General features: G+C 45.6%; 1 protein-coding gene across 3 annotated transcripts in view; it reads left to right on the forward strand.

The window, feature by feature from the left end:
* Positions 1–314: 314 nt before the first annotated feature.
* The window catches only part of LOC119372189 (BSD domain-containing protein 1), a 32,356-nt gene continuing 5,781 nt past the window's right edge, over positions 315–26,889 (forward strand). For 2 of the 3 annotated variants that reach the window (XM_037642663.2, XM_037642665.2), the window contains exons 1-8: positions 315–404; positions 574–631; positions 3,338–3,454; positions 4,607–4,762; positions 9,609–9,719; positions 12,464–12,653; positions 18,028–18,284; positions 23,231–23,519. In XM_037642663.2, the coding sequence (XP_037498591.1) occupies positions 391–404; positions 574–631; positions 3,338–3,454; positions 4,607–4,762; positions 9,609–9,719; positions 12,464–12,653; positions 18,028–18,284; positions 23,231–23,519 (1,192 nt within the window). In that variant the 5' untranslated portion in view covers positions 315–390. The remainder of the gene's footprint in view (positions 405–573; positions 632–3,337; positions 3,455–4,606; positions 4,763–9,608; positions 9,720–12,463; positions 12,654–18,027; positions 18,285–23,230; positions 23,520–26,889) is intronic. The other variant, XM_037642664.2, reaches the window with a different exon arrangement.

A 26,889-nucleotide genomic window follows, 5' to 3' on the forward strand; every position in this document is an offset into this window, starting at 1 on the left:
GCGCGGTTAAGTGCAGTTTCGCGGACATGATCGCCAGCATAGCCACTTAAGGCTTTCGCCTTAAAAAGAGCAATGCACTTAAGTTAGTGATTTAATGGCATCTTCATTCTAATAAAAGTTTTTCTCTCTCTTAACGAAAAACGCATCACTACTCGGTACAAATACCGAAACCGAAACTAAGGTGCGGGATTCCCTAGATGGTCATCAATAAGTGCAACGTTGCGTTGTAAATACATTTGTAGTCACAATATTCAATATCAATTTCTTTGCTCGTACATTTCTTGGTAAGCGCTTTGTAGGATACTTCCTGTATGTGCTAGTTTCGGTTTGCTGTTTGTAAACTCTAGCCACACGAGCGTTCTCTGTCGCTGTCATCGCAAAGATGTAAAGATGGCTGAGGGGACGTAAGTATCCTCTGAATAAAAATAACCACGTTAAGCTTATTTACAGCGCGGATAACGCGTAATGAGCGTCATATTTTGTTGCGGCTACATCGTTTGGCCTCGATACAGTGCCACTTGTTTTTGCACTGCGCGTTAACGCGCTGTCGACCACGATTTCTTGCGTGCGCAGGAATCCCGACGAAGGAACGCCGTGGTGGAATAGTTGGATACAGACAGCGAAAGACAAGGTGAGAATGTCGCAATTACGACTCTTCGTCGCTTTGTCAGGTGTCTGTGCTTGGTACATCGTAATGAAGTTGTGCTTGCAATCAGCGCCGTACGATTTGCGCTAACGAAGTTGCCCCAAGCCGCTCTAAGAGCACGCTGTTCGAGGGAAGAGGCGCGGCGCATTGGCCTCTAGGTTGCATCACGTTGGCGACTGTTTTTAGTGCTTTGCCTCTGCGTCGCTGTGTTGTTGTTATTTCGTTTGCTATCCGTACGCTATATCTGTCGCTTTATCTCGCACTGTCAGGCCGGCAACTCCTAACTAGCATCGGACAATAAGGGTTCGTTTGATTTCGCTTCGAGTGGCGTTCGCTTGAGCTTACGAAACAAACCAACGTAGACCGGTAGTGCTCGCAACTCGCGTCCAGCACTGCGTGTCGTATTGAATACACTTTTTCCTTGGCGTGGTTTCATGAAAACTGTAGCTAAGGTTCCTAACGCGAGCTCTCGTTGGTAACAAACCGCACCGCGGCTGTATGGCTCGCTCGCACAGCTGCGATCGGCGCTTTGGAAACCATGTGCGCGCGGCATTTGCTTAGAAGTGCGATGTAGCGAAACTATTGTTTCGTCCAGTTATAATAAGGTTGTGCCAGTGCGTGTGGCACTAACACACTGCGGTGTCCAGTGGCTAAGGTATAGCGCCTCGAAGGTCCGGGACGCGGGTTCGATCCCCGGCCCCTGCGGCCCCGTTTTGGTGATTGGGGGGTTGTGGAAACACCCTTGTGGTTAGATTGGGGTGCACGTTAGTGTCCTCAACCCTGTAGCAGTCTTCGCGAAGCTAGTTGAAATAGGTGATGTCGACACGAAAAAGTTACGGTCGCAGGTTTCAGTTTTCGAGTCGTGCGTTTCGAATCGGCTCTGGCATGCGCCTTCGCTCTTTCTGCAACGCGATAGAGCGCTAATTCGTCACGTGTGCTGACGACCTCACTTCACCTCGCTGTAAAACTCAGTCGATGCTTTCAAGTAAATATGTTTTTGTCTTGGAGCTGCGAATACATGGAGTCGCTGCCGCATACCTGAAACCATTTTGCACCTAACGCATTGTTGCAATGTCTGCACAAGCGATTACTCATCCGACTGTCTGGATCGCCTAGCACGACCGCTGTATAACATATCCGAGCGTTTCGCTTTTACGCGCTCGGCCACCTGTGCCGACGAGCGACTGCGCTTATGCGTATTTTTGTTTGGCGATTGCATTCTCCAATTTCTTTAGCCAATCACATCGGTTCTTGGATATCGCGCGTGCGACCAGTGCGTGTGTTTGTGACTGAAGCCCTTAGATAAGCTGCTTGCTTGCGGGAGCGAAAATTTCTGTTTTATTTTTCTTTCGATACTGTGGTTTTGATAAGCAGGCCGCAGTATGGACTAGGGCCTGTCAAGAGCTCGACTGCAGTACAGGACTTTAGATACCTCGCAAAGAAAGTCAGCGTCTAGTCTATGCCTACGTCTTACCTGGATATGAGCAGTGATGTGTTATTGTGTCGTCGTTTTGAGTAATTGCATCTCTTCTTAGAGTTTGTTGGTGTGAGCGAAATACAATGCGCACGGCCTTGCGTAGTCTAAAGAAAAGGAAAATTATTCGTGATCAGCATGCCAGTGCAACGCGAGCTGTGTAGAAGCGTTCAGATATTTCCGTTGAAAATGGCAGGAAATTAAATGCCTACTAACTTCTAATAATGAGAATGGACAAAGCGCCTGTTTCTTTGTTAGACAAAACCTAACGAAGCCAAGGAAGGCATAGGGGACGTTATTTGTAGTTTCTAATTACAGTGTAGTAATTACTACACAAATGGGAAGGAATTAAAGTGGACGAAAAAACAAATTGCCATTAGTAGGGACCGAGCCTACAACCTTCGGATAATGCGTTCGATGCTCTACTAATTAAGCTTTGAATGTGGTCATCTCCGTGTCCACCTTTTGGGTATTTCTGTGCATGTAATTGCTGGGAGTGTTAGCCATGGCAGCGAGTGTGGAACACTTCTTTTTTAGTCAGCTAGTATGACACAGCACGTGACCTTTTTAGGAACTGGCATCTGACCAATCTAAAGGCATCAAGTCTGCCGGTACGAGACCCTCGCTGTTAACGAAAGGAGGGTGGAATGGGTCGAGAGCTTGTTTACTTGTTTGATGCAACCTGATGATACCGGCAGACAATTTCGTACTAATGAAAACAGTGTGAAAACATGACAGATTTTGAGGGAACAGATGGCACAGGCCTCCTTAATTTCTGTCCAGTTTTTACACTTTTTTCTTTAGTACAAGGTCATATCAACAAGCCTGGCTAACAAGTATTTGAAGGACAGTTTTAGTTACCAAGTGTTCTTGAACAATTATGAGGTTTAGAAAGAGCAAATGGTGCTACTCAATGTTCTTAAACATTGATAAAGTTTTGAAAAAGCCAATGGGGGGTTAACTAATGTTCTTGAAGCATTCACGAGGTTTAGAAATAGCAAATGGTGTGTCAGGACATGAGTTTAAAGGAAAGACATAGGGTACACAATATCATCTTTTTCTTCAACTAGCTGGAGTGTTTGTGGCTAAAACAAAACACCTCCTTGAAAGAATTATTGAGCTGCAGTTCTTGCTTACTCATTTTTCACTGTGGCACGTCGTGTCACCAAAGAAGCCCTAATTGACATTATTGCTATATTTAATTTGGCCTGGCGCAGTCATCAACGGCTTACGAGTTCTTCAAGCGAGACCTGACAGAGTTCTCGAGCACAGTCCAGCAAGACACAGCGCAGGCGGTCTCGTCGACGGCAGCCTTCGTACGAGACAAGCTCAAGGTCAGGAAACTAAGTCTCCTGGAAGTCGAGCATAGGTGAAAAGGCGGCACTGCATAGCTTCGCTAAATGTACACAACAGCGATATCGCACGTATTCGCATGTAATTGTTTCGACCATTATATTCTCGAGGCAGAAATGTTTTATACTTCTCTGCCAGGATAAAGTTCATTTGTCATAAACTGACATTATGTACATTGATTGAAGTTATAAATTGGACTTGCCATTAATTGACATTATGTAGATTGAATAGTGTTATAAATCGGAAGGCGGTGCACAAAAAAATACGCATTTGTTTAGTGTACCAGTGGTGACGTATCAAAGAGTAAATGGCATAAAAAATTAATTGTACGTGCTAGTTCTCGATAGATTTCTTGTCTCTCCTTTTTGCTCTAAGACAAACATACAAGTTACAGAGTAACCATCTCAGACTTTTAAACATTATTACGCATAATGAAGCATTATGTACTTGTACGTGTTACATACAGGACTTCAACAATGTGTGAAGCCATGGCTTGTCATCAGATATGAAGGAGCACGGTAAATATGTGAACAGGCTGTTGCTCATGTCGTGCTACATCACTCAGAGAGTTAGATTGTTCTAGTCAAGATACTGTAGTTTCCACTTGCCATTGTGTGTGGAGTTTGCAGGCAAACTGCTTGGTCGCACTTCATGCTGCATTAGTGCTTTTAATGAGCAATGCTTCGTAACATGCCGTATAGCAATAGAGCTGTTAGAAAGGAATGAATGTACTTTTAAGATTGTATTAGGGGCAATAGTCGCTGTTCATGGTTTGAAAACAATTCAGCTATTTAATTATAGTCAGGTGCAAGTTTAGAAGACAGTGGCATTTGCTCCTCAAAGCTGGGTGCACTCAAGCCTGCACTAATAAGTGCGTGCTCTGGACTGGCGTTAGAAGCCGTACAGTCGATTTATTTAATTGGTCAGAAAACTCACTGTTCTCACACCTCCAGAAAAGAAATGCAGTGCTTTTGCTGAATGTTGTAGCCTTGGGATGCAGCCGCAGTGACACTTCTGAGAAATGCAGTGCTTTTGCTGAAAGTTGTAGCCTTGGGATGCAGCCGCAGTGACACTTCTGCCCTTCCTTCTCTGTGCTCTACATGTAACACTTGGCAAATTGTCCGTGCCCACAGTTGGATGGGGAGAACTCGGTGACGTCCAAGGCAAAGGAGGGTCTCACCAGCCTCATCGGGAGCATCAGCGAGGTACTGTCGCCCACGTGGGATCCTGCCGATGACGAGCTGTCCATCATCCACGACAATGAGGTGCATCCCGTCGACCGCTGGCAGGTGGGGTGCCGAGAAAATGTCTGAGTTGTCGTGGTGCTGCATTCCGTTAAAGTGACAGTGCTTAACTAGTACTGGGCCTTAGTTTTCTAGTGACGCCTTTTCCGATGTTGCATCAGCCAGCTGTGAATGGCAGATAATAACGTTCTCACCGAAATAAGCAGGTGTTGCTACAAGAACATGGTCCCCTTGTTGTCTGAAAAGAAAAATGCTTCGATACATTCAATACATGACATGGACTTGCTATGCATCTTGCACTTACCCTTGAGGAACACAGCCAATTCTCCTTTATGCATGTCCGTGCGTGTGCTTGTATGTGTGTTAGATATACACTGAAACCTCAATATAACGAATTATCGGTTATAACGAAGTAAATGAAGAATAGTCTTGTCATATATACAGTGTTACAAATATACGTTTATAACGAATTTTCGGATATTACGAACTTATTTTCATGTCAGATGTGACTTTGTTATATAAGGTTTGAGTGTACATACAAAATTTCAAAAAATTCAGGGTTATGGGGGAGGGTGGTTGAACCCTTCAAGCCACCCTACTGGCTATGCCAGTGCTTCAGCGATAATTGAGACTGTCCATATCACATGGGTGTAGAGGTTGGACCACTAAAGTGCCGAAAGGCATGGTGTATGCCACGAGTTGTACAATATTTGCCAGTATGAAACTTGGCAATGTATTTGTGTCCAAGCAGCAGTTCACGCAAGCATAAAGTTATGGCTTCATCCGCTGCTATTTGTTACGTTGTTCTCCTGTTGAAGAACCCTGCTTGCATAACTTCTCATTACAAGGCTATGCGAGGAATATTGTTTTTCTTAAATGTACAGTGTTGCTTCTCATATAGGTGGGAAGTGTGTGTCAGTGCTGGTTTGAGTGGTGGTTTTTGTGGAAGGCTACAGGAATGCACGAATTATGCGGAAATAGGTAGCTTTCCATTTACGCCCACTCGTCAACTGCGTGACCCTACCAAAGTAGTGCAAGCTCTTTTACACAAGAGCTGGCCAATATTAGGCCAGATTCACACAGCTATCAAATGTATAAGTTGCTTCACTGTCACTACATTGTCTTTCATCATGATAATCTCTGTTCTTTTGTGCAATACGGGATGCTGACAACATTAACAGCAGTGACTAACACCATTGGCATGCCATTAGTTTTGGAAAAACTAGCAAGGAAATGCTGTTTATGATGGATGCCGGTGCCGTGACAGTGACGTGACGTAGCGCGCGAGGGTTATGTGAATCGGGCCTCACATGTTTCAGTCATCGTTCTTGCACCATGTGCACATTTTTCAATAATGCGTTTGATGTCAAGACTTGACTTGAAGCAGAAAGGCAGCATCACTGCTTTTGCTCTTGGCATTCTTGCAATACCAACTCAGCCTTCTAAGAGCCCAAATAGTTTTGGATGTGACAGAGCAGCAGGGGGGCTATTTTGTAAGCGTTCTGTCACAGAACGGAGGCAGTCCATTCTAATGGGCCACACATGATTGGTGGAGGCTCGTTTGACGGTCGAGATGTGAGAATAGGCAAGAACGGTCATAGAATGGTCTCCGGCTCCGTTCTATCGATAGAACGGATACAAAACGGTCTCCGGACGACTTGGATTGGGTCGAAACGTAAGCGCTGGGTCTGGAGTACAGTGGCTAGAATGGGGAAGTGTGACGACCGGCGAGCGGTTACTATGGCTGAAGACTGAGGAGAGGGAACCGCGTGGGGGCGCTCGCTCCCGCATTCACGTCGCTGAAGCTCCGCCGCGCCGAAAAGCCTGCTGTTTCTGTTTATTGGATGACATGTGCGTGTGGTTAATTTTACGGATCTGCGCGCAATGTTCGCCCCCCGTCCTTTGTAGCCATGCTGGGGAGGCAGAGTCACTGTGTTGTGCCTGGGTGTACGGCAGGCTTTACGTCTAATAAGACTAAACTGTCCTTGTTTAGTGTACCGAAGGACCGAGCCTTGCTCGCACAGTGGCAACGCGCTGTTCCTCGCGCCGACAACAACTGGAATAAAATTGTGCTGTGTACGGACTCCACTTCGACGGCAGGTCCATTTCTAGATACTTTGAACGCACTGTGAATGGTGAGCTCATCCGAATTGACAGAACCAGGCCTATGCTGCTTCCGGCCGCAGTGCCAACTCAGTTTACCACTGGAGAGAAAGCGCCCTGGAAGCATAGGCGTGCGCACAGGGGGGGCAGGGGGGGGGGGGCGCGGCCGCCCCCCATAATCACCTAAGAGGGAGGCGCAATATGTGCCCCGTACATTGACCGTTCTAGTCACCTAAGAAAGAGGGGAGCCGCAAAATCTACCCCATACATTGACTTAGTAGGGTGGGGGGGGAGGGGGCTGCGATGAACCTTCGTCCCCCCCCCCCCCCTGATGGGGTACCTGCGCACGCCTATGCCTAGAAGGACTTAGCAGTATGCCCCACCGAGGAAGAAACGTGCACAAGAAGCTGTCTCATCAGTAAGTGCTGAGAATGCAATCGACAGTGTTGACATGTACAGCAATTCGTGAATGCCGTTTGACAATCTCGCCTATACCGTCGCCCTCGTGGGGGAAACACACGTTCAGTGTATCTCCTCTAATTGTTGGTTACAGCATGTGTGAACCCGGAAAAGACAAAAGCATCTTGTTCGCCAGGAAGTTGGCTGTTTTCACACAAGAAGAAACCGTGGTGAAGCAAGTGTTTGTGAAAGGAATGCAGATATACTGCACGATGCGTGCGACGACCCTGCGTTAGGGCAGGTAGACGCTCTAAGTGTGTGCTCAGAGGCTGGAACTCTTGAAGAATTTCCGTTTGCCATCGGCAACAAGAGATACGCAGTCACTGGTAACGTAATATCCAGTTCAAAATGCCAGGAAACTGCACAAGAGAAAAAAAAAAAAAACAATGCGTTTCGTGCAAGCATCTCAGGAAAGGCGTCCTTAATGAAAGATCTGCGCGGAAACAACGCAGCCTGACTCCAGCTGTTCGTAATCATTAAGGAGGAGGGCACGAACACACGCTCTTAAAAGATTAAGAGCCAAGCTTTCGCGGTATTAAGTTACTATGCAGAAACTGAAACAGCAAAGTGAGGAGCTCGAAGAAAACGTCCTTGAAAGCCGACTAAAAGATCTCACACCCAAACAAAAGCTTGCCATCATGCAGTGTTTTCAGGGTGCACGACGTAAGTCGGCAAAGGAAATGAAGTACAACCCGGATTGGTTAATTGAATGCATGATAATGCGAATGAAGAGCCCTCGGCTGCTTTATCATCTGGTTGGTTAGGCGAGAGCCTAACCAATCAGATAATAAAGTTTTTTTTTTCATAACGCACCTCCACTTTTACACGAAGTTGCTTAACAAGGAACGTGCATCTACCCGTGAGAGGGAAAAAAAAAAAACATCTGAAGCTTAGCCGTCTGACATAAGCATTCAGGCCACATGACTGCTCTCTAACCTGTGCGACTGCATCTGTGTGTTTTTCTGTTGTGTTTGGACAAGTATACAATAAAGTGTATTACAATAAACAATAATCCAATGAAGTGTCCACACTCTTTTTTTCATTAAGAGTCGTTTAATAAATCCAAGGGCGAACTAAACTATTGTAATCGTAAGAATCCAGCATCCTGTTGATCGCGTTTAGCTGAGGGCATTCCGCATCCGTGCAAGCTTCTGCGATCTGTTCACGTCATCGTAGCTTTACATATCAATGAGTGACAACGAGCTACAATCCACACTAGCGGAAAAAAAACGCGGAGTGGAATAACGAAATGCAGCGATACGCAGCCATGGCAACGCTTCTGCTTCGAGCGCGCGACGTGAATACGGGCCGCAGCGCCATCTATCTTGTTCCCTGCAAAGCGGCACGACCGAGCGGGCGCGCTCATCACACTTCCTCATTCTAGCCACTGTAGCTGGAGAATCGAATTTTGATCCAATCCAAGTTAACATATCATGTAAATTCTTTTGCATCCATGCTCTTTGCCTTGCTCCTTGCATTCATGGTGGTGTTGAACTTTGCAAGAAGACATTGTCACCACCCCATATATTGCAATGTTGCTGGGAGAGTCAAAGAATGTTTCGAATTCTTTGACTCTTCAGGAGCAGTCATGCAAATCGATCACATTGAAAAAACTAGTGCAAGGTGGCTGACGCTCTCATGTGGATTTCACGCCAGATGAACGTTGTTTTGCATTGTCAAAGGGGGTCTTTTGTGCTCCTGGATATTCGACACTAGCCTTTTCAGGCACGACCTAAGAAGAAAAGTCTGTAAATACGTCAAAATTACACATTATTTCGAGGCATTCAATATTCTATTACAACAAAAATGATCTCATAATACGTCAATGTATGTCTTATAGCAATTAGTCTTAATTAAATTGTAATAAAACATGCATATATCCTAAAGTTATTCATGCCCTATTTTGCATAAATAGTATGAAATCTCAGGCTAGAAATGTGTTGCAATTTGGTTTTTCTTTATATTGATTTTAAGCAAAGAAAAATTATACTTTTGACATGGCTTCCGGAAAGTGGCACGTCGAACGACTTGTCAAACATGGTAGTGCCTTCAGTAAAGGGATCATATGCACCAAAACACTGCAAAATGAAGTTAAATGAAGACGCAGTTATTATACAGGAGGTTCAATTCATCCAAACGTCAAGGTATTTTGCTTTTCATGGCACCTAGTTGACACAGCTAGCAAAAACATGTTGTGTGCACAATTTTGTACAAAGCGACACGAAGGGCTAAGCATGCTGCCGCAAACTGGCCTTCATGGCGCGATAAGTACTGTGAAGATTTGTGGATGGCATTCGCCGTAAGAGTGTGTGGTCCGCTGTTTTTTCAGGCATGCCTGCACTCCATTCTGGTCGACCGCAACACCTACTGCCACGAGCCAGACTCCCCGCCAGAGGTCTACGAGACCTGGCTGGAGACCTTCAACATGGAAGACCACAAGGTGAGCACAAGTGTTTAGTGTGTTACCCAGTGCAGGAGACTTGTGGTCTTGGATATAAACTTCCATAGATACGGAACTTAATGTGAGCAGATCTCATCTGATTTTCATATGATCTAGCGAATGCTAATGTCAATATGGTGAAGACATTGCAGTAGACTTACAGTGTGATGGCAGAAGGACAATAAAGAAGATGACACACGGCGCAGTGTGTCATTTTCTTTCTTGTCCTTGTGTCCTCGCTCTGTAAGTCTACTGTCATGAATTTCCAACAAGCCCAAGCCTCCACCCTTGAAGACACTGCAGCATAGGTCGGCAAATTCACTCATGAGTCGACTCGCTCAGACTCAAATCGGCCCGTGAGTTCAAGTGATTCTGGGTGAGTAATCTATTGGTGAGTTTGAGTCCGAGTGAGTCCGGTTGTGGAAAATATAGAACCCCGCTAATACGTTTTTGAAGGGACCGTAGGAAATAAACGTAAGAGACGGGAAACGCAAGAGCCGAAAAACAGGAAAAACGACAAAATATTTAGTGATACAGAATTTTATTTCAATTAGGGGTGTGCGAATATTCGAAATTTCGAATATTTTTCGAATAGTGTTTTGCTATTCAATTTGATTCGCACTGGAATTTTACTATTCGAACTATTCAAACTTTCTAAAAACAAGTACAGTCAACGTCGGATTGAAAATGACCCCTAGAGATTTTTAATATGCTTCACCTCATTACACTCTCGTATTGCGGCAAAGCTGCCTTTCAAGCTCCGTTACGGTCTAACTTGGCCAAGGCGCAGTCAACAGCATGCGAGCTCCAACCAGCTCGAATTCCTCCCGTCCTTCGACAAATAACGATGATGATGAGTCTACGCCAACGCGATGGCAGAAGTGAATGCCAATCTCGGAGGCCTTGCTTTCGCAAGCAATTACGTCATAGACGCCATGTTTGTGAAATACAAATCTCAAAGGCTATGCTTTTGTCAATAGTAAATGCCAATCTCGAAGGCTTTGCTTTCGCGAGCAATTACGTCATAGTCGCCATCTTTGCAATACGAATCTCGAAGGCGATGCATTTGTTCACATCAATCGAAAGATCCTGTTGCTTGCACCTCTCATGCGGCTAATGTTACGGTCAAACCAGGCCAAGCTGCGTGAAAATGCACCAATGAGCGCTCTCTTCGGTAGTCACTCCATCGGCTCTGAGTGCACTTCGCGACGTATCATACGGGAATGGTCCGACAGTTACGACGTAACAGCGGGGTTCCCAATACAATGTATCCTATGGGAGCTATGCCGGGACCGGCGGAAAACGACTTAACAGCCGGGAAAACGCAGCAGTGAGGAACGTAACAGCGGGGTTCTACTGTATTGGTGAGTCTGAGTTCGAGTGAGCCCTAAGCGCGAAATATATATCTTGAGTGAGCCTGAGTGAGCTCTACCTTTTATTGCCGACCTATGGTCCTATCTACTCATCTTCAGCATTACTGTCAACCTCATATCGGCTTACGTCTATACTCAAGCCTATTCACACATATCTCAACGCACTCGCGTTCATGTGCCACCTCAATTTTATTGATCAGAGACGTGAATTGGGCGGGGTTTCGTGACCTCCCCCCGCAAACTCTTTCACTGGAAGTTCTTGATAAAAATATCTCGCGTGAGTCGGGTATTTCATAAAAAATGTCCTTACAGGATTACTGATAACTTGTATTTGAAGGTATAAGATCAAAAGGCGTATCAAAGAGCACCGATTATGTGAGATATTGGCGTTATGGAGCATTGACACCAAGATTGAAAAAAGGTAGTTTTATGCTCGCAGACTCATGAGTTGACTCACTCAGGCTCACTCAGACTCAAGTCAAGCCATTAGTCTGAGTCATAGTGAGTCCGGCTGAGTAATATGTTGGTGAGTTTGAGTCCGAGTGAGTCCGGTTGAGAAAAAGTTTAGTGAGTCTGAGACCAAGTGAGTCTGGTTGAGGAAAATTTTCATGAGTCTGAGTCTGAGTGAGCTCCAACTTTTTTGCCGACCTATGCACTGCAGACAGGAAATAGTGCCAATAAAGTGCCTATTCAGTGCCGCAAGCTGGCTCTAAAATACAAGATGGAGCTTCAACGTTTTAGCCTCTCACATCGTGTCATATCTTCAACGCTGTGTTTATTAGTCCAATATCAACGGTTGTTTGTGCGAAGGAATATGAGCTGTATCTCTGAAACTGCATGGGGATGCAACTGTCAGCATCTAATCAAGTATTTAAGCAATAAATGGATGTCTTACATTTGTCACATCTGTTTGGTAATGAGAACAGACTTGAAGAGTGATTACATGTTTTAACAATCTTTAGTTCAGAGAATAATAAGTGGGCTGGTAATTATGATCCTCTGCTGGCCATGTCAGTGTCTGAGGTATGTATGGAGCTACTTGTTCTGCCTTGCAAAGTTTTCTAATATCATTATAGTCATAATGATATCGTGATTGTGGCATCGAGCAGAACCTTGTGTTTATGGCCTTTGTTTGGTTTTCGAATGTTGTGTTTCAGTTCACACACTTGGTCAGAAACTGGCTATCTCATCATCTTACTGCTGACTTCTGGCCAATCCTGTGAGCGGAAAACGAACATTCGAAAACTGAATGAAGACTGAGATCATACAAGATTTCTTCCATGTTGTTTTAGTGAAAGACCTGTTTTTGCATTGCTCATGTTCTGCAGACCTTTGTCCCTGACTGTACCACGCCTTCCTGCCTGTTTTTAGGACGAAATAGCAGATATTCTGCTCAACTATAGCGAAGTGCAGCGGCTATACGATGAGCTGGTGCCAGGGGCAGTGTCGCACGAGGAGTTCTGGCAGCGCTACTTCTTCCGTGCTTTCCAGCTGTGGCAGGCCGAGGAGGAGCTCGTCAACAGCGTCCAAGAATCCAGCGAACGTCTCTCCATCAGCGGTGGTCAGTGCTGTCTTTAAAGGGGTCTCGAACTACTTTTCTAAGTAATCGTTGATTGATCTCAGTATCGGAGTTTACTGCCTCACGAATCGATCGCCTAAAAATTTTTCTCGAATCCGTCAAGAACAAGTGTGTTACAGAGATTTTTTAAGCACTTTCTCTCTACTTTTGTCTTGATAAATGTGCTGGAAAGCTACGTAGGGGTGCATGACAATGGGACATGAAGCTACATTGGAGTGGGTCATGAACTTGAGTGCGCGTCATGAAGCGCAGTACGATTCTGAAAGGAAGTGATTGATTCGGGAGTGGTTGGGGTAGAGTGAATTGGAAGTTAAAAAAGAGCAACTTCAGAAGCATAAAGATCAGATTTCTTGAACTTGACATCCAGTAACCACCCTTATGGTCTTACTGTGCACGGATGATGCTCTCTTCAATGTTCATATAGTCTAGAGGAAGCCAAAATAAGGTAAGCGTAGGCCTATTGCACTGTGGTGATCAGTGTAAGTGAAACTTCCACGTTCGTTTTGTCACCGGGTGTTGCTCGGGCATCACCCGGAGTGTGAAAATATAGAACACTGTGTGCAGTGCATCAAACTACAGTAAAACCTCGTTAATTCGAAGGCCTCGGGACCGAGAAAAATATCCCAATTAAGCGGGATTCCCAATTATCCGAAACAACGCGAAATCAAAGAAATTAGCCAGAAAACGTGATGTACGGAAGTCACACCTTTATTGTGGCAAGTCAGCCTACTTGGAGAAAAATTCCTCCATGCGTGACTGACGCGTTCGGTAGTTCCCAGCACTGAAAGTCATATTTTCCAGCCTGTCAATGAGGCGCAGCATCTCAGCCTCGCCGCCGTTGCACTCGACGAAGCTGCGCACAACACTCAAGGCATCGATGACATCCGCCAAAGGGGGTGCTCGGGAGGGCTCGTCATCGCTGTCAACATTAGAGGCCGAATCGGTCGATCTCGCAGCTATCTCGCTGTCGATGTCGGCGTAACACGTCTGCACTGTGCACTCGACATTTGCGTACTCGGAGAATCCGATTGGAGTGCACTCCTCGTCCGCGTGCAAAGCCTCATATCGAGCGCAGAGAGTCTCCCCTTCTTCATCAAACGGGCAAGTGGCAGCGGTGACAGCAAACTCAGCGGAGGTTGCCTCTTCTTTCACAAAACCGGCGTGCTCAAAACACCGTCGAATAACGGTGGCCTCCACCTGCCTCCATGCGTGAACAATGAGGCAAATACCACCGAGGAGGTCAATGTTATACTCCCTTCCGTTGTCATAGCAAAGGAGCATTCGCTTCAACAGATTGTAGCGATATATTTTCCTGGTATGGTGTATGATGCCCTGGTCCATCGGCTGCGATAGCGACGTCGTGTTCGGGGGTAGAAAGACCAGCCTGATTGCCTGCAGGTTCTGAATGTCGCCGTGAGCTGGGCAATTATCGACGACGAACAAAACGCTGTGCCCTGCGGCCGCAAACTTGCGGTCAAGGTGCCGCACGTATTCTTCAAAGAGTGCAGCCGTCATCCAAGCTTTTCTTGTTGTTTTTTATAGATCAGGTCATCCTTGGATGGCAGTCGTGCATTTTTGAAACAACGAGGCTTTTCTTTCTTCCCAATAACAAGCAGTGGCAGCTTGTGCTCACCGCACATGCTTGCACCGAAACAAACAGTGATTCTATCTTTGTTCTGTTTCCGCCCCTTAATGTCTGCCTCCTTCAAAGCGAACGTCTTCGTAGGCAACATTTTGTAGAACAGAGCAGCTTCATCAAGGTTGTAAACATCTGCTGCTTCGTACTTGGCGAGTAGTGGAGCCAAGGTGTGCTGCTTCCAGCCGTCGACAACAGACTGATCCGCGCTGCCACTCTCGCCACAAACAGTCACGAATGTCAGGTTGTTGCGCTCCTTAAATCGGCAAAACCATCCATTGCTGCATTTAAACTCAGAATGTCCAAGTTGCAGCGCCAGCTGGTTGGCCTTCCTACGCAATATGGTCCCATTCACAGGAAGGTGTGCTGCGTTGGCTTTCTGCAGCCAGTCGATCAGAGCTGCTTCAACGTCGGCGTACGTAGGCGGGCGTACTCGTGTACGCTTTGACGAGTGCGTCTTGCTGTAAGCATAGAGAATTTTCTCCTTATTCTTGATGATGTTGCACAGCGTTGACAGAGGCACGTGGTGCTTTTCGGCGAGAGCCGTCGACTTGCTGGCCTCTTCAATTAAGCACACCTTTTCGTGCAGGGACAAGCTCTTGTACTTCGGCATCTTCCTTCCAAGCACACCTCAATCAACTAATTCACAGGGAAGACACTCAAGCGGAGACAGGAGACAAATGGAGCAGTCGCGCCGAATCGCACAATGCTCGCCAGCCGACATCCAAATGGCACAGACTCCACAAAACATTCACTTCGCTAGAGTGGCTAACATCGCTGTTGAGATGATGATGATCATGATCGCAACCACACGCATCGCCGCCTGGCAATTGCTAAAACATGGCGTCTACGACGTATTTCCGGTAAAAAAAAACATGGCCTTCGAGATCCGTACATCAAAAAAAAAAATGCATGTTTTAGTTACAGCCTCCGAGATTCGCAACACCCTTTGCATATCTTGGAAGTCGCGGCCAAGTGTGCCAATTAACCGGGAAGTCGCAGACTGGCCGCACCAATTATCCGGTTAAATTTACATGTAAAAATTTGGGACCGCGCAAATAATACAAATTATCCGGGATTCCCAATTAACCGAGTACAAATTACCGAGGTTTTACTGTACTGCTGTACAGTTTGATGAATGCAGTGTGAAAACCTATTAGACGCTGCAGAAGAGCTTAGTTTTAAAACTGCTTCGTAAGTGAGGTGACAACTTGTGGACTTTTTTATTGCGATAGCAATTACATGGATGCTCTCGGCAGGTTTTTGCCGTCGCCGTCATGTCCCGGATATGTATATGTATGTATACCGTATTTACTCGAATCTAACGCGCACCTTTTTTCCGGGAAAACGAGTCCAAAAATCGCATGCGCGTTAGAATCGAGTACCGGAAAAAAAAAAACTCCGTTATCGTATTGCCATCGACATTTCAAAATGGCCGCCTCCTACGCGCCTTGGCCTTGGCCATTTCTGCCATTTTTTCAGTTCGTACGTGTGCTGAGGAGATAGTCATCCCGTTCTGCGTTCGCATTGATGGCATGGAAGTGCCGACTCCAAATACTCGACGAGTGTACCACGATGCCGCATTTAAAAGAATAGTTATTGCATGTGCAGAAAGACGGACGGAAATCGGGCCGCATCGCAGTCGTTCGGAGTTCCCGAAACGTGCATGCGAGACTGGCGCAAACAGAAGCAGAAAATTTTTTACATCAAAGCTTCACGAAAAGGTTTCAGTGGACCAAAGCAGGGCCGGTTTCCCGAAATCGAAGAGTGTTGACAGTGACAGGGAGTTGTCTGACAGCGACGAGGACTGATCCATTACGCGACTCGTATCGCCGCCGTAGTGGTGACAGCTTTAGCGGCAAGGCCCGCTTTTTGACTTTGTGTTTTGCTTTTTTGAAACTTTAGTTCTTTAAAACCCAAATACTTGTTCTTCTGAATGTGCGAAGTTTGACTCCTACGGACTTTTTTTGTTCTTTTCTCTCACGAAAAATGGGTGCGCGTTACAATCGATGTATTACATTTTTTTTTTGGTCGCGGAAAACGTGTGCGCGTTACAATCGAGGGCGCGGTAGAATCGAGTAAATACGGTATGTAAATAAAAGCCACAAATAAAAATAAATCGGTAGAGAAAATTTCCAAGGCTGGTATTCGAACCTGCGACCCCACGCTCCGCAGCGCGCCGGCTTAGACAACTCGGCCATGTGCCATCCGTTACTTATAATACTAACGGCAAGCTATTTATGTACACCATTTACTGCTGGCAGTATGCCAAGCTCGGAGGTGCCTGGTGCGTGCAGTATCACCTGAAGAGCGCGCTTAAAAGCAATGCTCCTAGATTTTGCTTCAGTTTGACAATGCCCTTGAGACGCGCACGAAAAGTGGCCCATTTCTGTACCTATTCGCGATGTAGAACACCAGGTAAACGATGCGCTGAATGCCACTGCGTGGCAGGAGACACGGAGGAGTCACTTCACGTGCCGCAGTTTTCAAGAGAAAAAAAATATCTCAAGAGCTTTGGGGCTGTCGACACTTTCAGTGCACTGCTCAAACACAAAGAAGTAATAACTGCAACAGTTAGTTCGCACTCGTCCTATTTATACCTGTGTTCCTTTCGAGCGTCCTTCCTTGTGTTTGAGCTGGGTGCTGAAAGTGGCGAGCTGTGACATTTATTAGTTTGCACTCATCCTGTGCGTGTTCTTTTCATTCGTCCTTTGCGCTTCAGCGGCGCGAGCTGCTTGCCGTTCTTTGTGTGACATTCTGCTTTGTTGCTATCGCATTCATGTGTGGTCAGGCCACATGAATGCGCACTGGTGTGGTCAGGCCTTTACTGACGTGCCTTCGCCTAAGCACAGTATCCAGTTAGATGAGTCGGTACATCTGCATCTTTACACACAACACCAATGAAATAACAAGGCACTAGAAGAAGAAATGACGAAACGCAAGCACTGACTCGCGACTGAAGGTTTATTCACGCAAACCACTCACATATAGAGAAACTAGCACATGCGTACTTCAGCACTCCAAGCCGTCCGTTTGCCATGGTGCAAAAAACCACTAGAAACACGACAAAAAGGTACAGGTGAGTAACAGTTACACTCGTCGAGAAACAGTTTTTTCCTGCTTTGCAAAGCAAGCAACACCACGCAGATGCGCCTGTCTCTTCACTTAGAGTTCTGATAGGCTTCAGAAATCAGGTGGGCTTTTTTGTTGCAGGTATTTCGTTGTTTCTTCTTCTAGTGTCATTGAGGGGAGCTATAAGGTGGGCTAGTTGCTGTTCATTCATCTTCAAAGGCTTGCTTGGCCAACACAGACACAGTACTCGCGGGATCAAATCCCGGCCACAGTAGTCACATTTTCGATGGAGGCGAAAATGCTTGAGGCCCATGTACTTTGATTTAGGGGCATGTTAAAAACCCCAGGTGGTCGAAATATCCGGAGCCCTCCACTATGGCGTCCTTCATAATCACATTGTGGTTTTGGGATGTTAAACCACAACAGTTACTAAAACGGACACAGTACGGAACTAATAAAATACAGGACACAAGATGTCGAGCGCAATTGCACTCGACGTCTTGTTTTCTGTATTTTATTCATTCTGTACTGTGTCTGTGTTAAGTAAGCACACTTTCGAAGATGAATCGTGTGTCTTGTTATTTCCTTTGCGCTGTGTGTAAGGTTGCCTTCTCTGACCTCACTCTCACTTCGCATCACCTTGTCCAGTGGACTCTGACCATCTGATGGAAACGCTGTCGGGACCCGGCGGCAGCCGGTTCCTGGGCTCTCGGCCCATGGTGGTGCCCCCCAACACGCCCAACGCGCCATCGGCCGAGCAGAGTGGCTCCAACTCTCCCCAGCCGGCAAAGGCCGCCCCTTCCCCTGCGGGAGATGCCGGCTGCGACATCCTGGGTACATTGACCCCGGAGGAGGAAGGGGAAGACGAGGACATAGAAAGGACGTTACCCAGCTGTTCCTTGAAGGTAAATTGCCTAGGGGTCACTGGGGTGGGCACATTTGCTTCTGATTGATTGAGTGATTAATTCGTTTAAAGTTTATTCAGATACAACAATAGTAGAACTTTCCTTGTTTAGTGGCTGGATTGATTTATCACAAAACAGGCCGGAAAATTCACTGTGTTGATGTCCTTGCTACTCGTCGTTTCCTACCATTTCATTTGCAACCATTTGTGCTAAGTTCAGTTGTGCTAACTTAGTGAGAAAGCCTGACTCAAGATTCAGTTGACTGAAGGGCATATCCTTATGTGAGAACCCTTTAGTGCGCTAATATATATGGTACGCCAGGACACCCTTTACTGTTTACTGCTCCACACGCTTTCCAAGACTGGTCTGGCCTGTTGAAACGCATTGCTCTATGGATAGAGGGGCAAATGGACAGAGGTGTGTAGTAGTTCAAAAATTGTTATGCACTAAAATCTGAATAAATGAAAAATGGCAGCTCTCCCTGAGCTGTGGCAACGTGTTTTTACTGAAAGATAAAAAAGGGGGGGGGGGTAGCGTACGTCTGCTATTTCAGGCAGCTTTGAGTCAGGTTTGGGTGCAGCTGGTAACACGAACATAGGCTACGACCTAATTTTTTTTAAAGATTAAAAGTGTGTTATACAGGCTTATATGCGCTAAGTACCGTATTTTAGCGCATATAACCCACACCAAGAAATGGAAAAATGTGCTTAAAAAGTGGGTGTGGGGGTTATATGCTGGGGTTACATGTCTTTTTTTTTTTTTTCTGTGGAGTTAAAGTTAGGGGTTCGGGCTATATGCTGGGGCGTGTACATGCGAGAAAATACGGTATAGCAAATTTTAAAGCGTAACGTATTTTACCACTTGTAATTTGCACCCTGCTATTATTCAGATGCTGCTGCTATTCAAGGTTGCACTTCAAACCACAAAGTGACATTCGCACAAGCCTGGTTCTTATTCATAAATATATTACTATTGGGCATGTCTGTTGGTTCATGACAGAAATGCTCATTTTTCTTTAAAATATGCGATATACACTATTTGTACTGTTTGATTCAAAATTGTTCGACCAAAGTGCTATTCGCTTCGATCTTCAAATATTTGCCCATCCCTAGTAATACCGTATCTTCTTGCATAAAACCCGCACCAAAAATAACCGGAAAAATGTGCTGAATAAGTGTGGTTGCGTGTTATATGCATGTTTCTTTTTTTGTTTTTGTAGAGTTAAAGTTAGGGGTGCGGTTTATATGCAGGGGTGGATTATATGTGAGAAAATACAGTAACTTTATTTTGTGACCAAGTGGTGAGCACTGTTATATCTACCGTATTTTCTCGCATATAACCCGCCCTCGCATATAACCCTCACCCCTAACTTTGAACTCCCCGAAAAAAGAAAAAAAATCCTTGCGTATAACCCGCATGCTTAGCTTAAAAAAAACTGTTTTGGGAAGTCACAACTGCACAGTCACAATCTCGTTTACAAAAGAACTTTATTTCGAAGCGATCGCCGCAACGTTAACGGCGCCGATTCCCGTTCCTTCAATCATCGCCCGACTCGCCGCTGTCGCTGCTGCCATCCGAGGCTTTGTCGCAGCTCTCGAAGACGCAATCGTCTTCGGTGCCATCCAAGCAATTGCTGATGGCGCACTTTTTGAAGCTCTTGCGCACCATGTCGGCCGGAATCGCCCCCCACGCATCCACGATCCACTGGCACAGCAGCGCAATGTCTGGCCTCTGCATGCGCCCCGTCGGTGTGAGGGCGTAAAGGCCGTTGGCCATCCACTCGGCATGCAGCCGCTTCACGTGTGCCTTGAACGGCTTATTGAGGCACACATCCAGTGGCTGTAGCATGGAATCGTGCCACCGGGTATGATCACGAGGTCGGTGCGGTGGTCAGCGAGGCGCGCTTTCACTGCGTCAGTGCAGTGGCCTCGAAACGAGTCCAATACCAGCATCGACTGCCGTGCCAACATGGCGCCCGGCCTCTTCTCCCAGATCGTGCGAAGCCAGTCACAGACGAGGTCACCATTCATCCACGCGTTATCTTCGGTTCGCACAACAATCCCTGGTGGCAGTGGAGTGCTGGGTAGCGTTTTGCGCTTGAAGATTACGTACGGGCGCAGTTTGGTACCGTCCGCCAAAGCGCACAACATTACTGTGCAGCGTAGTTTGGTGTTTCCGCCCATCAGTACGCTTACAGATTTCGAGCCCTTTTTCTGCAGAGTGGTGTCCATGGGCATCTCGAAGTACACGGGTGTTTGAATGGCATTTCCCACCTGGGAGAGCAAGTAGTTGTGCTCCTTCTGCAGCCCGATGACGTAACGTTGATAGCTCAACAGCTTATCCTCGTAGGCGTCGGGAAGCCGCTGGCACATAGTCGTTCGCCGCCGCATCGAAAATCCGTGCCTGGCCATGAATCACTGGAGCCATCCACGGCTCGCACGAAACTCGCGGGAGATGTTCATCTCGCGGGCCAACCTCAGCGCTTCCATTTGCGCCATCTCCGTTGACACAGCGTGGCCGCAACTCCTCCCCTCCTCAATAAATTTGACAAGCTGCGTCTCAAGAAGGGGGTACGCACCACTCTTCGGGCCGCAAAATGCTCGCTTCTCTTTGTGTGCACTTTCGAGAGAGGCCTTTTTTTTTCGCCAGTCGCGAATGCAGGACTCGTCGACGTCGTGCCTCCTCGCAGCAGCTCTGTTGCCGATTTCTTCCGCAGCAGCTATAATCTCGAGTTTTTCTTTCGCGGTGAAAGATTGCCGCCGAGACCCACTCATGGTGCCTCACCAGACAAGGCTGACCAAGGGTGCAAACTGGCCACACCTGACTCGGAGACAGACACTGTCAAATCGCTGTTGTGACGCTGTTGACCAAATTAAACAAAGCGTGCAAAAAGTGAATAAACACGCCACGGAGGGGATCTGTCTATGGCCTGTGTTGGCTTTTATTGGCTTTGCACCAGACGATGCCGATGGGGATGCGGACTGCACGGCAGGCCATGCATTGCCGTGAAGCCGACCTCTGCTTCCGGATTAGTCGCAGATAACCCGCAGCCCCACTTTTCAGGCGATTTTTTTTTCAATTTTTGGTGCGGGTTATATGCGAGAAAATACGGTAACTAGTGCCGCCGTATGAAACGAGTTAACTTAAACTGCCACTGCTACTGCACAGAACATGGCTTGTGCCTTGTGCCACGGCCAGACTGGAGCACATGGGTGCGAGCATGCCCTCTCATCATGCTGTGCAAGTAGGAAAAATTGTGCTATTCGTGTTACAGTTGCACATAGGTCCATGTGGCACTACCAGTGCATGGAAAGGCAGGCCGAACCAAGTGGCCTTGTTTGACTTGAGCAGATGTTTGCATTCATGCCATTCTTTGATGTACACAAGCCAAGTCGCATGAGTCACTCAAACTCAGTCTCACGAAAGTTTTCTTAACCGGACTCACTGGAACTCGGACTCGCCAAAATGTTTTGTAACCGGACTCACTCGGACTCAAACTCTGCAAAATATTGCTCACCCGGTCTCACTCAGACTCGCTGCTCAATCCGAGTCTGAGTGAGTCGACTCATTAGTGAGTTTGCTAACCTATGGCTGCTACATATCGGTAGTCTTGTGAGCACAGCATGCACCTTTGCTGCGATGGGTTTTCATTAGAGCTGTGCGAATAGCAAAATTTTGGGTCCGAAGCAAATTCGAATAATAAAGGTTCAGTGCGAATCGAATCGAATAATTTTTGAATAATTTTCGAATATTTCTCAAACATCTTTCGAATACTTCGAAGCGAAATTGAAGAAAAAAAAGAGAGGATTCCTAAGCATATCCTTATGAGATAGCAACATGAAAGTGTTTCTTTTTGCTAGGTTGATGAAGCGCTCGCACGGGGTGGTGTTTCATAGTTGTCTTATCAAGAATGAGGCAATGTAGAGGCCGAATTGTATTTATGTACATGATTTGATGCAACCAAAGTGTTGCTGACAACACTTTACACGTGATAGGCAAAGATGCCATTTCCTCAGCCTCTCCTCCTCTTCCAACTTCTGTGGAAGTCCAACTGATGTGGCGGACAAGGGTGTGCTCCCTTCAAGTCCGGAGTTCCAAAGCTGCCTCGTAGACGTCGATATATAAGAACATCTGAAATTTCGGATGCTAAAAAGCTTTGGCGTCCGATTTTTCGAACTTCCTGCCCAAATTTCAGGTGCAAAACAGCACTACACTCAAACCTCGTTATAACGAACACGGATATAACGAATTATCGGTTATAACGAAGTAAATGAAGAATAGTCTTGTAATAGCTACAGTGTTACAAATAAACGTTTATAACGAATTTTCGGATTTAACGAAGTTATTTTCGTGGCAGATGCGACTTTGTTATAATGAGGTTTGAGTGTAATTGAGCCCTCACCTCTGCCACATCTTTCATCTCCATGCTGGAACCAGCGTTTTCTTGAGTTAATCCATTTGCGACCATAGCGGAGCTTGAAAGGTAGCTTTGCCGCAATACGGGGATGTGATGAGGTGAAGCATATTGAAAATCTAGGGACCACTTCGAATCAGACGTTGACTGTGTCTTGACTAAGTTCGACCGTAACGGAGCTTAAAGGCAGCTTTGCCGCAATACGAGAGTGTAATAAGGTGAAGCATACTGAAAATCTGTAGGGGTCACTTCGAATCTGACGTTGACTGCGTCTTGGCTAAGTTAGACCGTAACAGAGCTTGAAAGGCAGCTTTGCCACAATACGGGGGTGTGATGAGGTGAAGCATATTAAAAATCTGTAGGGGTCACTTTTAATCGGACGTTGACTGTATTTGTTTTTGGGAAGTTCGAATAGTTCGAATAGTAAAATTTCAGTGTGAATCGAATCGAATAGCAAACACTATTCGAAAAATTTTCGAAATTTCGAATATTCGCACACCCCTAGTTTTTATTCCTTTAATTTGCTCTTCAGCAAGCACTCGAAGCCAGCGTGCTGGAAACGCATCCCATTTCGGCTGCCGACGTCCTGGCAGCCAGGCTTTCGTTGCAAGTCGAGGCGACGACCGAGGCTGACATTGCGTCCGTGCAAGAGACAGCTGCAGTTGCAAACGCCAGTGAGTCGGCAGTCAGTGCTGAAGAACAAGACGCCAAAAGGGTTCCAACAACTGCAGACGCTACAAAACCAGCCGCATCGCCTGCTGCGCCTGCCGAAGCGAGTGCAACGGCTCCTGGTCCTGGTTCTGAGTCATCGAGTGGAAAAGGTAAGCAGAGCATTTGTGTCAATGATATTACCTTATTTTCTCATGTATAACACGCATAAAATATAATACAAATTTGGAGCTTAGTTGGGGTGCAGATTATAGGCAAATTATGATGCGCAAGTTGGCTTCACGGTGATGCAAAGAAGGCAGCTTCACGACAGTACATGAGGTTTCATTTTTTATTTGTACTTTTCTGTGCTTTGTATTTAGAGTTGTGGTTATATGCAATCGTTGGTTATAAACAAGAAAATACAGTACATTAAGAAGGTGTGTGCAGGTGAATACACTCATTAAGGTGTCTGACTTATATCACACCTATATGCAGTGAAACCTCAGTGATACGAATCTCGTGGGGTCACCAAAAATATTGTGAAGGAAAAAAGTGTTAATTTTAAGGGCTCGTTTTTCTTTGTTATACACAATATTAGTGAGCACTAACAGACAATAATGCCAAGGAAAGTATAGGGGATGTTATTAGAAGTAAATGTAAGGTAAATGTGGAGAAAGAAAAGTGGACGAAAAGATAACTTGCCGCGGGCAGGGACCGAACCTGCGACCTTCGAATAATGCATCTGATGCTCTACCAACTGAGCTACCGTGGCGGCCATCCCCCCGTCCACTTTATAGGGTATATATGTGCATTTAAACGTGGGAGCGTTTAAATGTACATATATCAAGCAAGTAACAACATTTTGTGTTGTTCTGTAGTTGGCATTTAGGAAATCCTCCAATGTAGTATTCCTCAATGAAAGCAGTTATAAAATTGGAACTTTTTGGCAGGAGATAGCTCATCTTCCATCCCTTCACTGCCCATAACACCATAAAAACGAACATCGCAGTGATTTAAGTCGACAGTTGTGCTTCACATTTGTGTCAGGCTTTTGTGTGCCGTTCAGTCAAGTTTGAGTTACCATTTCGAGGGTCAGTATTTGTGGTATTTGTTGTTTATATACAATTCATTTGAGCCCCTGAGCGTTATTGTGCTGAATGCACCATGAGAATTACATTGCGGTGGCGCCTTTGTGGTCGTCACTTTTTGGCCTAGCTGTTCCTTTAGTTAGATCTACTAAATAATTGGTTACTGTAGTGACTCGTGTTGGATGGTGAAAATATAGTGAAAAGAAAAGCGTGTCCGTTACATCAATCTCTTCAGTATCAAATGACTGAGGCACTGGTGCTACTTGTGCTTTTGTGTTTTGCAACGCCCCGCGGCATACTGATCAGCTTGCAGCAATAAGCAGCGCATCGGTATATGTCCGAGTCGCAGCGGCCGTGCCCATAAACCCAGGTTTTTCTCCGTCTTCTCAGCACTGTTTTCCTTCAAAGCAATCTCTGCATGCTGTTTCCCCAGGTGGTGGTCTCTGCATCCCAAATTGTGCAGCTTTTATCGCTGCTTTATTGCTGAAATCCTTCTGGTTCTTGCACCCATAACCCAACCTGCACCCAACCTGTTCTTGCACCCATAGGGTTTCTAACGAAAATTGCTCAAGGGAACCAGGCACTGTGATGGTTCAGCTCTGCTCTGGAAAAAAAATCTTTGCAACTTTTGAAGCTCGTCTTTGCCGCAAAGAATAATTGTCACAATTATCACCAGACAACTTGCACTGATTTAATAAGTGCAGGTTGTGTAGTTAGCCTGGGCACTACTCTTCCTGGCTAAATCTGATTGTAAGAAGGATTGGGTTTGTTTTCAACAGGTGTGTCTGTGGGTAAACGAGGGAAGGGGGAGGCTTCATAGCTTTTGTGGGGTTTTTTATCGCAGAATTCACCTTCCTTGGTGAATTTTCGGAGATCTCTCAAAGGAGAGCAATATAATTCGTTCTAAGACAGTGCCCAATCCTTTGTCACACTTAATGTTTTCATTCTAACCAGCTCACCGTTCTCTCTAACACTGTTCACAAGTCATGACTTTCCATCAAAACGAGACATATTAATTAAATTAAATATTCATCTTTTTTAAGACCACTTTTAGATTACTAATGTTTGTTTGGAATGGGTTCAAGATAGCCACCTGCTTGTCAGGTGATATATATCAGGTCATTGCTTTGTCATTGAAAGGCTTCATACTATGTTTCATTTTCCTTTGACACACACTGAAAAATTTTTCACTGTTTGCACATTTCTTGTAGGATTTTATCAGTTGCTTTAGCACTGGCTCGTGGGATTATGACCACTGTCCAGTGTTACTTTCACATCTTCCTCTGTTTAACTCTTCCTCACAAGTTGTTTGCATGCAGTTGAGTCCAGTGCTTGTAGCATGAGTGCTTTGTGTTCAGCACATCACTGCTGCTTTTGTGTTTTTGTGTGCAGACCAAAGAGCTTCTTAATTATCACTGCTTTGTATCATGCGAATCATTTATTGGTTGATGCCTCCGTAAACTACTCTTTAACATTGTAAATCTGTCATTGCTCAACCACAGTATTCCTTATTTCCATGCTCCTCATGCTTCGTGACACAAACTCCTACCTGCGCTTCAGCCCCTCTTTTTTGTTTAAAACATTATTTACCACATATTTATTCCTTTATGGTGCATTTTATCTTCATTTTTAATTAATTATTACTGGTATCATGTGACTGTTGATATTGCTTGTTATACATTTTTTTAGTCATAAGGGCAGGTTGGTACTTGTACCTTGGTTTTATAGCAATGACATCACTGCCATACATATCATGTCATTTTTCTGCGTGGTTAGCCGTATTGCTTTTTCTGCCAAGTTGCATTTGTCATCTGGTTGCGTGCTCTTGTCATATTGGTTTCTTTCATTTGTAGGTTTGCTGCAGAGTCATCTATTTCTTCACGTTCTCACAAGGTTTTCCGTTTCTACTCAGTCTTTCGCTTCTTTCTTGTCTGTCGCACTTTAACTTCTACATTGAGGCAGGCTGTTAGGCTTGCTTCTATTCAGCAGTGCTGGAAATTAAGTCTTTTGGTAGATAGTCACAATACCAACTGGAACAAACTGGGGGAGAAAAACTACACATAGACATGAGTCATTTCTTTTTCCTTGTTGTTTGTTCCAGTTTGTGCTATCTCATCATCAAGATAAGACCTCTTAAATGGCTGAAATGCAGCATTTGTAATGGTGGTGGATACAACCAAGCTGATACCGACTTGCATTACATGCTATAAGACTGGATTCTCTCAGATAAAAAATCAGCAGGCGCATAAGTACAACTATCAGCAATGTGTAGTTTTTCGAAAAGTTAATCATTCCCCGAATTCAAGATGAACATGACCCATTGCCTCTGTATGAGCATGTGTGTACGTAAAGTTATGCATGCGTGTTTGTGCAACATTTGCCTTGACCTCGTTTAGTTCTGCTTAGGTCATGCCCATAATTCTCAGTCTGATTGCATATTGTCACATGGTGA

Source organism: Rhipicephalus sanguineus, chromosome 10, assembly GCF_013339695.2.
Source record: "Rhipicephalus sanguineus isolate Rsan-2018 chromosome 10, BIME_Rsan_1.4, whole genome shotgun sequence".
Taxonomy (NCBI): Eukaryota; Metazoa; Arthropoda; class Arachnida; order Ixodida; family Ixodidae; genus Rhipicephalus; species Rhipicephalus sanguineus.